At 34.4% G+C, this 12440-nt stretch overlaps 1 protein-coding gene across 9 annotated transcripts in view; it reads left to right on the plus strand.

Moving 5' to 3' along the window:
* CDC27 (cell division cycle 27) overlaps positions 1 to 12440 on the plus strand; it is a 74127-nt gene that overhangs the window by 21765 nt on the left and 39922 nt on the right. For all 9 annotated transcript variants that reach the window (XM_047707116.1, XM_047707114.1, XM_047707115.1 and 6 more), the window contains exons 3-8: positions 4379 to 4526; positions 6119 to 6244; positions 9421 to 9518; positions 10266 to 10420; positions 10520 to 10731; positions 11695 to 11809. In XM_047707116.1, coding sequence (XP_047563072.1) covers positions 4379 to 4526; positions 6119 to 6244; positions 9421 to 9518; positions 10266 to 10420; positions 10520 to 10731; positions 11695 to 11809 — 854 coding nt within the window. The remainder of the gene's footprint in view (positions 1 to 4378; positions 4527 to 6118; positions 6245 to 9420; positions 9519 to 10265; positions 10421 to 10519; positions 10732 to 11694; positions 11810 to 12440) is intronic.

Consider the following 12440-nt stretch of genomic DNA (forward strand, 5'->3'; position numbering starts at 1 on the left):
TTTTGATGGATTCCTTTCTCACATTGAGGTCCTTCATCCATTTTGAGTCTATTTTCGTGTGTGGTGTAAGGAAATGGTCCAATTTCATTTTTCTGCATGTGGCTGTCCAATTTTCCCAACACCATTTATTGAAGAGGCTTTTTTCCATTGGACATTCTTTCCTGCTTTGTCGAAGATTAGTTGACCCAAATGGCAACATTTTTTAAAAAATTATTTGCCAATTTATGTTAAGGTCATAATTGAGGGGAAATGTCCAGAATGCTACTAATGATGTGGCATAATGTTTCATTTTTAGGTCATTATTGGAAAATTTAATACATATATCTAGTCTAAAAATTCAGGTCATTTTGTTCTGTGGCGGGATGGGGGCATGGTTGGAGCTCCAAAAGGATGTCTGGCCCATTGCCCTAAACTTTTACTGTCATTATTAAATGCCTGCCAGTGAAAAAGATGATGCTGTTTGATTGTCATAGCTTTCATTTTTATAATGTGTTAGTGATTAAGACTCAACTCTTTCCAACAACCTTTTTTAATTCAAAATTCAACTGTTTTATTGCATTATCTTAGCTGTTTCACACAAACATCACACACACCAAACTCAGTGCATGCAAAGCTGGATTTCTGTTACCACACTAATCTAAGACATCTATTCTAAAAAAGCTTCCTAACTGGTTTTCCCATATTTACTCTTGCCTGCCTCTTCCCTTTCCACTTTCCAAATCAACCCATTCTCTTTATGTTTCTTCTTAAAATGCTTTAGAGATGTCTAGTTGCTAGAAGGATTTATCCCTATAGACAGCTTGCAAAGCCCCTGCACAGTCTGGCCATGTGCTTTCTCCTTATTTATGGCCACTTCCTCCTCCCCACCAACCCAACACTAAAGAGCCTTTCTGAAATTTCCTCCACTGCTCTTACCTGTGGTATATTTACTCTGAGCATGATTTCAAAGTGTCTTAAACCATTATTAACCCTGTCATATACAATAAATATAAAACCGGTTAGTATTGAAACTTAGGATATAAACAACTGTAGAGAAAATAAAAAGTGAAAACAATATTAAAATACTGAAGTTGTTTATGTAAATGAGGTATTCAACAAAAGAAATTACTCTAAAGGATGGAGTGAATCATGCAACATCTGAGAAGCACAGCACCCAGGCAATTGAAATCCTTCAGCAAAAGAAAGTTAGTAATTAAATGGAATTATTTGAGCTTGTGGCTCAGTGTCATGTATGTATAACCCACATTACTATCAAATGACTATTCAGGTACTATAAATTTAGGAGAAAGCAAATGATAATGTAATAATAGCACATATACCTCTTTCTATGTGTCAGGTACTATCCTCAGTACTCTCTTTCGATTAACTTATTTGCTCCTAGTAGCAAACCATAGAGATCAATGTCTCTTATGTCCTTATTTTGCAGATGAAAAAATTGAGGGACAGAGACGTTAACTTGCCATAAGTCATGAAGCTAGTAAGTGGTAGTACTGGAATCTGGCCCTAAGCTGTTTGGCTCTGGAGTCCATAGTTCTGATGCATGTGCTGTACTGCCCATCCTTGATTTAAGAACTTAAAAGATAATCAAGATGAAATGTGTGTCACACATCATAGATGATTTCACAGTTCTAGCCCTTTGAATACTCACTCACAATGTTGAGTTCATGACAAGGCAGCAAGCAGAGTACTCTAACCTCTAAGCAGTTCTCTATGATAATCATAGACTTTATCAAGGCTAGAGAACCTTCACCTCAGACTTCTAAGTCTTGCCAAAACTGGTCCACTTTGGAAAAAGGCTGCTCATTCACATTGTAAGTCAGCATCAAGAAGAGGTGTCTTAACTGATTTGAAAGCTGTGAGGGACTGACTCACTTTCCTATTTGATGGAAATGTATCTGGAGGACACAATACTAAACCCCTATTAATTGTTTTGGACTTACATGAAACCTTTCAGTTTTTGAAGCCTAATCTGTAAGAAGAGGAGCTCCAGTGTAGTTCTACAACTTCTTTTTTGTTTCTGCTTTTTTCACTTAAGGTGCATTCTGGAAATCGTTCTATGTCTTTCTTTTTCTTTAACAATTCCAGAGTGTTCCATCATATGGATGTACCATAATTTAACTAGTACATGATTGAGTTCTCAATATTACAGTAAGAGTGTGTGGAGTCAATGTTCACTTTATTTCTGATTATAAAGTATAATATGGATCTTATAATTCCCAATCACCTATTGAATTAAGGCTCTAAGTAAAGGATGGTAAATAAGTGTCATGCAGACATCTGTAACCATTTCTAGGTCTGTTTACTTTGATATCTGCACACTTACTAGTTAAGTTGTGGTCAGCCTTAGAATTTTTCTGAATTTAGCACTTGAGGCAGCCACTGTCAATCAGTTGGAGTTACTGTTCCAGATGAAATCCATTTGTTAATAGTCTATGCTTTTTAGCTTTATTATAACTCCTTGCTGCTGATTCAGTGTTCAGGACTGTTAGGTTATTTCTGGGGAGCCTCAAAAACCACCCAGGTCTCTCCATGTCTTTCACAACCCTTCAAGTTGTTCTGGATTTACTTCAATATCTTATACTTTCATTAACCTCAAGGTGTGCTTAAACTTCCAATCCATATTTCCATCTGAACTGGTAGATTTTAAGTTATTACATTTCGAAAAGGTAACTGCAGTATGACACTGAAATCACACACACCACACAGAATATTTGGTATCTTTATGTTATTAGGGAGTTTTTCTGCAGTGAAAATGTACCTAAACATAATCAAGTACTTGAGACAAAACATTTGATGAAGCATTGTTGTAGTTGAAAGTTAAACTAGTTTAGGGGAGCCCTTGTTTATTGGTGCAATCAATAGTTTTTAAAAACGTATAAGGGGAAACTAGGCCTTTGCAAAATCAGGAAGAAATCACACTTTCTAATTTATGTGAATTAGCACTTACAGTTCAGTAAAATTAACAGTTTGTTGCAATCGAGCTCCCTATTCATTTTTTTGCTTCTGATGCACTAATACTAGGTCTGTCCCGTGAACATGTTGCCAAAATTTCTTATCATTTGCTACATATCATTCATTGCATTTTTTTTTTTCGTAGTAAGGTTTCATGAAAAAAACGTAAGGTGGACCAGAGTGGAAGGGTTCTGTTAGTTTTTGCTTGCATCTATATATGACTCCCAAAAAACCTTTGTAGGAATAAATTTACAAATTACCGACTTTTTAATCTCCAACTTTAAGTGAACTTCACTACTTTTTTAATCCCAAACTTTGAGTGAAGTTAACTTTTAAGAGGATGTGGCAAATTTACCTTGTACTTTAGAGCAGTGATCCTCAAACCTCAGCATGCATCAGAATCACCTGAAGGGTTTGTTACAACACAGGTTGCTGGTCTCTACTCCCAGAATTACTGACTTAGTGTGTCTGAGATATAGCTAAGAATTTCTCATTTAACAAGCTCCCAAATCATGCTGATGCTGGTAGAGGGACCACACTTAGAACCACTGCTTTAGAACATCCCTCAGCCCACTGAGATTATTACATAACCCATTTTTAGAAGCACAGATTTGTGATTTTTCCCTCTATCTCCCTTGTTGGTGCTTCTGTAGACTCTCACCTGCATTGGTTGGGAGCTTGCAAGGATAGAAGTGAGGTGATGGTTTGGGAGACAGTAAGTAAGGAAAAAATGCCATATTTCATTAAGCAAGAAGGGGCATTTCCTAATATTAAGACTAGCAGACAGATTGAATAATTCCACTCTTGCCATTGCAGGGCAATATAATTATTGCTATAGAAGTGTTAAGTCTGTCAATTGAATGTTTAAACATTGTGTTTATTTTTCTTTTGTCTTAAATTATCTTGTATAATTTAGCTTGTATTTGGTGTTAGAAATAAGCATGCGTGTTTTAAATCTTGTCCTTTTTTAATGTAGAAAATAATCTCAGATTGATAATTAGCTTTATAACCCTGAGTTACCCTCTCATGAAATTTAACTTCTATTCTCTCAAAGAGTCTATTAGAAAAATATTACCAAAAAAAAAAAGACAGTATACTGGTAGTCTGTTTAAAGGTAGGTGTGGGTGTGTGCATGTGTGGGTGTGTGTGCACAAGTGCACACTTTTCCTTAGGATTTATTGAAAATACTATGACTGCCTTCATTGTATTATTTCCTTGGTTCTTTGTAAGAAGGTAATCAGGACTTGGGGAACTAAGATTTCTATCAGTAAAGTATTTCTCAATTCAAATTTGGATTAACAAATGATCGTTTTATATTAAATAACATGACTAATTTTTTGTTGCTAAACTTGTTTATTGCCAGATAAACAGTGATTACCATTCAACATACTGAATAATAGCCATTTTTTTTCATATGTGCTCTTAGTACACTCAGAGGAAGCCTTGTTTTTATTGGCAACCTGTTATTACCGCTCAGGAAAGGCATATAAAGCATATAGACTCTTGAAAGGACACAGTTGTACTACACCGCAGTGTAAATACCTGCTTGCAAAATGTTGTGTTGATCTCAGCAAGTAAGTTTTTAAATCTTTTCTATCTAATTTTGTTTACTTACACTGTAGAATTTTGGATAAAATCCTTTTGATAGATTAAACTCTGACTCCCTTTCTCCTCTCTTTTTTGGTGGTAGAGATTTGTCTATTTCAGTAACTTAAAATGTTTATACTGTTGCCTATGGCATTATCATTTTTGTTATGGAGAGATTTCATTGTTATGGTAATAAATAATAGAATTTAACTCTGGAGAAATTTAAGTTATATAACTAATTCCTGTCATTTTCTAAAATTATCTGAAGTGTTAATTTCCATTCTTTCGCTTTTAATTGGAATAAGCCTGAAAATCTCCTTACCTGTTCACCTGAGATTAACGCTTCATTGTGTCTGGGGTAGTTGCATAATTACTTGCCTTTTGAGATCATTCTATTTGGGAACCACTGCTCCTGCCTCTTTGAAGCAAGGGGGCAGATTAAGGAGAACACTTCTTTTGAACATTACAGTTAAGTCAGCTGTCCCTGTTCTGAATCCGGAGGCAGCTATAAATATAGGTAGTTATCTTCTTTTAAACTCTTTTCTGTGCTGGAAGAGTTGGAATAATGCTAAAAGTGACTAAATAGATAACTGTAAAAGCCTATATGTGAATGTAGTTTTTAAGTTTATAGTGGAGGACACAACTAAGTCTCATGAAGTCTCCATAGACTAATAAAAATTGTATTTGTCTACTGTCTTACTGATGACTTTTGAATTAAAGCTAGCTAAAATATCTAAAATTTCTGAAACACTTGTTATTGAATTATTTTTACTTCAAAGATTCTAATATTAAATTCTTAAAAATTTATTAAACTTGCAGTTTCTTAAGCCAGTTCTTAACCTTAGACATTTTTATTCCATTTACAAGTATTCATGGTTTCTTAAAAGCCCCACTGTCAATAAAAGAACTATAGATATCATTTATGTTTAGGATATGCTATGAAAATTTACTCGAGAGTTTTCCCCATGATGTTTGGAAAAAACTTTAAAACAGAAACAATTACAAACTGATGTGCTAGAAATAGTGAAGTCAGGTCATTTTTTTTTTCCTTTGGGGAACACTTATGATTTTCTATATCAAGAAAACATAATTGACAAAAAGAGATGAAGTGCTATTCAGGTTTCTTTTATAAAAAGTGACTGAGACCATTAAGTATGCAGTTTTTAGTTAAAATCTGTTGGTCTTGTTTAATTTGCTTGCTGATTCCTATTTCAAGGAATTATAGAACTAAAAAGGATCACTACATCTGTTAGTGAAGAACCGTTCACATTTTCCCCCTGTATAACAGCCTTCCATTTCTTTTGACATGAGTAATGTGTATGTTTCTCAGACTACATTTGTACATACAGAAACTAGATTTAACTGGTTCTGTTTTTAAAGGAAAGACTGGAATTTTAAGATCATAAATTCCCAGTCTTCCAAATGATTCTAAACATGTGGTTATTGCTGTTCTAAAGGTACCATGGACTTCTTACTTTATCTAACTCCATATAAGGAAGTACATTGGTAATGAAGAATGTCTTCACACACAGTACTTTTTATACTGACTTTTGTTAATCTGTAAATTTGTGTTTTAAAGGCTTGCAGAAGGGGAACAGATCTTATCTGGTGGAGTGTTTAATAAGCAGAAAAGCCATGATGATATTGTTACTGAGTTTGGTGATTCAGCTTGCTTTACTCTTTCTTTGTTGGGACATGTATATTGGTAAGTAAGAATGATTCAAGTTACCAGAAGATTGTTTCCAGTGCTAGAAGTCTTTGTGACTTAAAAAAAACTTACATTATCTATATTTATCAGATAGCACTTGGCTGAAGAGTACACACACAGTCTTCCAGTTCTATGACCTTGTTAAACCTATAAAGTAATAGGGATGTTGATCCCATTTTTGACTATCCACCTTGCCTTAATAATAGTAGCTACAGCAACACTACCTATTAATTGAGCGCACATATGGGGTTTTTTTTTCCTTGGGTGAGGAGAATATCTTCATGTCATCCACTGAGGAAAAAGAAATGAGTAAAGTTCTTTCTCTAGTATTAAATATCACTTTTGCTCCTTAGAACAAGGCTTGAAGGCAAATTTCAGTAATAAAGAATAGTAATTTCCATCTGGTTTGCCATACTAATCTTGAGGCATGTCATAGGAAACTTCCTACGATGATAGTTGAAATAATAGTGATTTGCAAAGAATTTTAAATGTATATAAAATTTCTTTACATTTATTTAAATTTAGTCTTTTGAAACCAAGTGAGAATGAATTCAAAGTCATCACTATAATAATATTGTTTGCACTGATTTTTATTCTGAAATATTCTGAGTTGGGGAGTAGAGGGTGGAGATATAATTAGATAACAGGAATTGTTCAGCTGCCCATGGGAGTGCATCATCACATGTATAAATGTCACCTGTTACATATTGTAGAAGAAATGGTTGAGAATTGCTTGTCTAAAGAGTTAGGAAAGCATCTGTTTTAAGATAAATTGAGGCTAGTTTGAATAGTAGTTTTTTAAAAACCTTGAAAATGTCTTTTTGAACAGAATAAATTATTTGGCTGAATTTTGGGGCTCATTTTCAGATGACACCACTCTTTTGAGAACAGGAGTAAGTAAAGATATAATATCAATATCTTCATTTATTTTAGTAAAAGGACTTGGAGTAATGAATTTTAGTTCATGCAACTATGATTATTCTTGTCATTTATTCAAAATATTTTGAGGTCTATCCTCCATTTATGGCTAGACACAGTACTTGACACTGGGAATGTGAAGATAAATAACTCACAGTCCTTGCCCTCAAAGGTTTATAATAGAGAAGCTGTAAACAAATTTTGTAAGTTTTTATCACAATAAAAATGCCATGTTAAACTTTGAGCAGTATTTTGTCTGAAGGAGGAAATAATGAGTTCTACTTGGTTAAGAAGGAGGGGTAAGATGGTAAGTAGGAAAGATTTGGTAGAAACAGGTTGTTTCTTGAATTCTCCATAATAAGAAAATTAGAAATTAGGAAACTGATTTGAGTGTGGGTGAAGTATTTGAATGGACATTTTACCAAAGAGGATATATAGATGGTAAGTAATCACATGAAAAAATGTGCCAAATCATTAGCTGTTGAGGAAAGGCAGATAAAAAACACAATTAGAAACCACTACACACCTGTTAGAATGGTTAAAATAAGAATTGACAATACCGGGGCACCTGGGTGGCTCAGTGGGTTAAAGCCTCTGCCTTCTGCTCAGGTCATGATCCCAGGGCCCTGGGATGGAGCCCCACAGCAGGCTCTCTGCTCAGCAGGGAGCCTGCCTTCCCCTCTCTCTCTGCCTGCCTCTCTGCCTACTTGTGATCTCTATCTGCCAAATAAATAAATAAAATCTTTTGACAATACCAAAGGCTGGTGAGGATACAGAGCAACAGAATTTTTCATAAAGCATAGATATGACAGAATTATAATGATAGAGACAGATCAGTAGTTGTCAAATCAGAAGGTACATTTGAAGCAAGACTATGGCTGTGCAGAGGCAGGTATGGGCCGTTGGGACAGTTCTGTATTCTGATCGTGGTGGTGGTTACACAAATCTTTATATGTGATAAAATTCCATAAAACTATTCATAAACAAATTAGTGTATGTAAGAACTGCTAAAATCCAAATAAAGTCTGTGGTTTAGTTTATGCTGTTGTTAATTTCCCAGTTTTGATAACTGTGCTGTTGTTATGTCCAATGTTGTCATTGAGGGAGCTGGGTGTAGGGAACATAAAAACTCTGTGTTATTTTTGTAACTTGTATATGAGTCTAACATTATTTCAAAATAAAGTTTAATAAAACAAAATGAAATGTTTAAATCACAAAAATACTATATGTGTTTTACTAATTATTTTTAAACAAGATTATTAAAAGTTTTGAAGGTACAGTTGAATCAGGCCCTAACCACAAAGAAGGGTTCCCCCTACCCTTGTTTAAAGAATAAGGATGGGTTCCTTTTATTCATCATAAATATTAAAAGATTTAATATCCAGTGGAGGAAAACTCTGTTCCAAAAAAGAGGCTTTTCATTTCAGCCATTATGTGTCTGTCTTATGGCCAAAATTGGACCCAGTAATCTAGATACATACCTGTTGTTGTTTTGTAGCTATAGCTAGTGGGATATCTTTTTTATCTCTTTATTGGTCTTTTTGTCTTCAGTAGCTCGTGAGACCATATGTTTAGGACACAATAATTAGTCTGATTCTTAGATTAACTGGTTTCTTCCCAGTACCATCTAAATAATCTTTTACCTCAATTTGAGAAACTTGTTTCATTAAGAGTTGCCACCTTGGGGCACCTGGCTGGCTTAGTCAGTAGAGCGTGCAACTCTTGATCTTAGAGTTGTAAGTTCAAGCCCCATGTTGGGTGTAGAGATTACTTAAAAATAAAATCTTTAAAAAAAACAAAAAAAAATGCCACTACCTCTACTTCATGAGAAGATCTGATCATTTAAAACATTTAAGTCACTTTCAAAATTACCAATGAGATATTACATTAAAAATTAAGAATAGGACAAATATTTGGATATTGTCCATCTCTCCTCAGTAATTCCAGTATCTGACAGGAAATTAAAAGCAATTATAATATTCAAGAATCAATGATTGTTTATTGGGCTAGCACTCCTTTCAATTCATGTTCTGCTTGCTTTCACTGGCCTTTTGATTTGAACTGCCTTAAATAATAGAGATTGGAGAATGTTAAGAAGGGGAAATTGGTAATTTAGGGAAGCGTCAAGAAGAGTACTCGCAGAACTTAGATGTGTATTACATACATATATGAGTACCTAATTTTTTTGTACCAAAAATTTCTTTATAATGTTTTGGGTTGTATAGCTTGTCTAATCTATTTGTTTGTCTTTACAGCAAGACAGATCGGCTTGCCAAAGGATCAGAATGTTACCAAAAGAGCCTTAGTTTAAATCCTTTCCTCTGGTCCCCCTTTGAATCATTATGTGAAATAGGTAGGTTTGTAGATGTAGCTAGGGGAGGGTTCCCCTACTTACTCTTTTTTTCCTCCTTCTTAGTTTTTGGAAAGTGATACAAATTATTCACAAGAAAATTATTTTTCAAAGCTAAAAGCTGTTAAAATTGAGAATAAGAAATAAGGTAATAGAATATGTTTAAGGAATGATTTGGCCTTGTGTCCTCTAGAATGAGTCGTATTGTGAGTATGAGTGTAACACTAGCTTTCTAGGTAAGGAAAGAAATTAATAGAATGCCTGGAGTAGAAACTAGAAGCTGTTAATGTAAATAAGACCTGGACAGTATGGGGAAAGAGTGCCTTAGTATATGTGCTCTAGGACGCATCAACGATCATTTTAAAAACATTGTGTACGTATACACGGAAGTGCTTGAAACTTTACTATCGGGTTTCAGCTCTTGACCATCACTCCTTACTTTGAGTAAAATGAGATCTACTTGCTTTCTGCTTTAAAAGAAACACAGAAATCTGCATTTTCCAGTGATTTATTATATTTAAAAATCAGTGCTTTTTTAGTTCCATTTAAGTTCTAAATTTATAGCTTTATCTGAGGGGTAAATTTTTATAATAAATTGATAGATGGACTTTGGGGAGGTAAATTTGATTAGCTGAAACAGGAGAACTTTAAAACACTGGATAAGGCCTTATTTCCACTAATTTATGCATTCTTGAAAAAAGATATTAATCCTAATTTCCTCAGAGGCATATATTTTTTTTCCCTTCACAGGTGAAAAGCCAGATCCTGACCAAACATTTAAATTAACATCTTTACAGAACTTTAGCAACTGTCTGCCCAGCTCGTGTACAACACTAGTATCTAATCATAGTCTATCTCACAGACAGCCTGAGACCGTTCTTACGGAAACACCCCAGGACACCATTGTAAGTGTATCATTTGCTAGTGTTCAAATATTATGAAAACAGGAAAGAGTGAACTAAATAATGTATCATAAATGACATGGTAGAAATTTTCTGTTTCAGGAATTAAACAGACTGAATTTAGAATCTTCCAATTCAAAGTACTCCTTGAATACAGATTCCTCAGTGTCTTATATTGATTCAGCTGTAATTTCACCAGATACTGTCCCTCTTGGAACAGGAACTTCCATATTATCTAAACAGGTTCAAAATAAACCAAAAACTGGTCGAAGCTTATTAGGAGGACCAGCTGCTCTTAGCCCATTAACCCCAAGGTAAGACAGACAAATCATGCTTTAAAATGTGCTATAATATTAAATGATCTGTAATAATTCATATTATTAATATTAATTAATATGAACAGCAACTTCTAAATCATTATGGAAATAGAAGCATTTAATAAGTCGGTAATGGGCCTATTCTATTTTCAGAAAATGAAGTAAAAGAAATATAATACCTGTGATAAAAATTTAATATTAACTATTAAAGAAAAATGTAAAACTCTTAAATATGCCTTCTTCAACTAATATATGTGTTAAAAGATACTGTCCTTTTGGCTGTATGTCCGTGAATATCCGTGAACCTTTTGAAATGTTCGAATGCTTATATAATCAGAGTGACAGCAGTGATTATTGTTAGTTTTCCAAACCATGGAAGAAAGATTGACACCTACCAATAGGAAATACTTTGTCAAAATTATTAGAAATATATATATGTATAAATACAGGAACCCAGCCCAGAGAATACCTATCCAAAAGTGTCAAAATAAAAGATTCTGTGCTAGAACAGATGCTATGAATTGGGTCCCGGGGCCAGAGAGTTACTAAAACATCATGGCCACGAGATTACAACTCCCTGAATCACAGATGGATCCAGTGGTCTCTAGAGACAGTCTCTCTGTAACAGTGTCTAAATCCTGTAAATTCCAAGAATTTGAAATAATTTGATCATTTGGATCTTTGCTTTTACAAAGCCATTCTTCTTTATTTCCAATAAATCTCCTGATATCAGTAGTTGTTGCTCAATTTAATTCCTTGTTTGATTTTTTTTTTTCAATTTAGTTATGGTGGGTGGAAAAGTCTACATTCACAGCTTATTTTAAATCTGCCCCTCAGATCCTCACTGCCCCCAAGACTGATTTGCCATTCTCTTCCTTTTAGACCTTCTAATTTAAGTATACTGCTGCTTTATATATGCCTTGATGACTTTTTGACACCTTGATTTCAACCTCTTCTCAGTTTTGGGATTTTGCCATTAGAAACCCCAAGTCCTGGAGATGGATCCTATTTACAAAACTACACTAATACATCTTCTGTAATTGACGTGCCATCTACTGGAGCCCCTTCAAAAAAGGTATTTTTCATGTAAAATACAGTTTTGATGTTTGTAAAAGAAATTCATTTAAAATTCCGATCTGTTAAAGGCAATTTCAGAGAGAATCTAATTTTATATAATGACCATTGCCTTAGAGTTGTTGATCTAAATGTAAAAGAAGGTCATCATTGTCATAAGCTGTCATAAGTCTTATAGTAGGAGACATAAAGGTGGTTGCTCTTTGGCCATGTAAAATTGTAACTCACACGTATAGCTGATTTTAGCATGTAGCTAAATAAACATTCGGATTTTTACTTTTGAATTCCCCCTTTTTGAAGTGAAATTAGGTTGGTTTCTATCACTTTGAATATAAATAGCAGAAATTATACCTGCCATTTTTTTACTTGTCTCCACGACTATATTTGTCTTTTAAGTGTACTAATTAACATTAACATGAAAAAAACATTAACTTAGGGCGCCTGGGTGGCTCAGTGGGTTAAGCCGCTGCCTTCGGCTCAGGTCATGATCCCAGGTCCTGGGTTCGAGCCCCACATCAGGCTTTCTGCTCGGCAGGGAGCCTGCTTCCTCCTCTCTCTCTGCCTGCCTCTCTGCTTACTTGTGATTTCTCTCTGTCAAATAAATAAATAAAATCTTTAAAAAAAAAAACATT

Source organism: Lutra lutra, chromosome 16, assembly GCF_902655055.1.
Source record: "Lutra lutra chromosome 16, mLutLut1.2, whole genome shotgun sequence".
Classification (NCBI taxonomy): domain Eukaryota; kingdom Metazoa; phylum Chordata; class Mammalia; order Carnivora; family Mustelidae; genus Lutra; species Lutra lutra.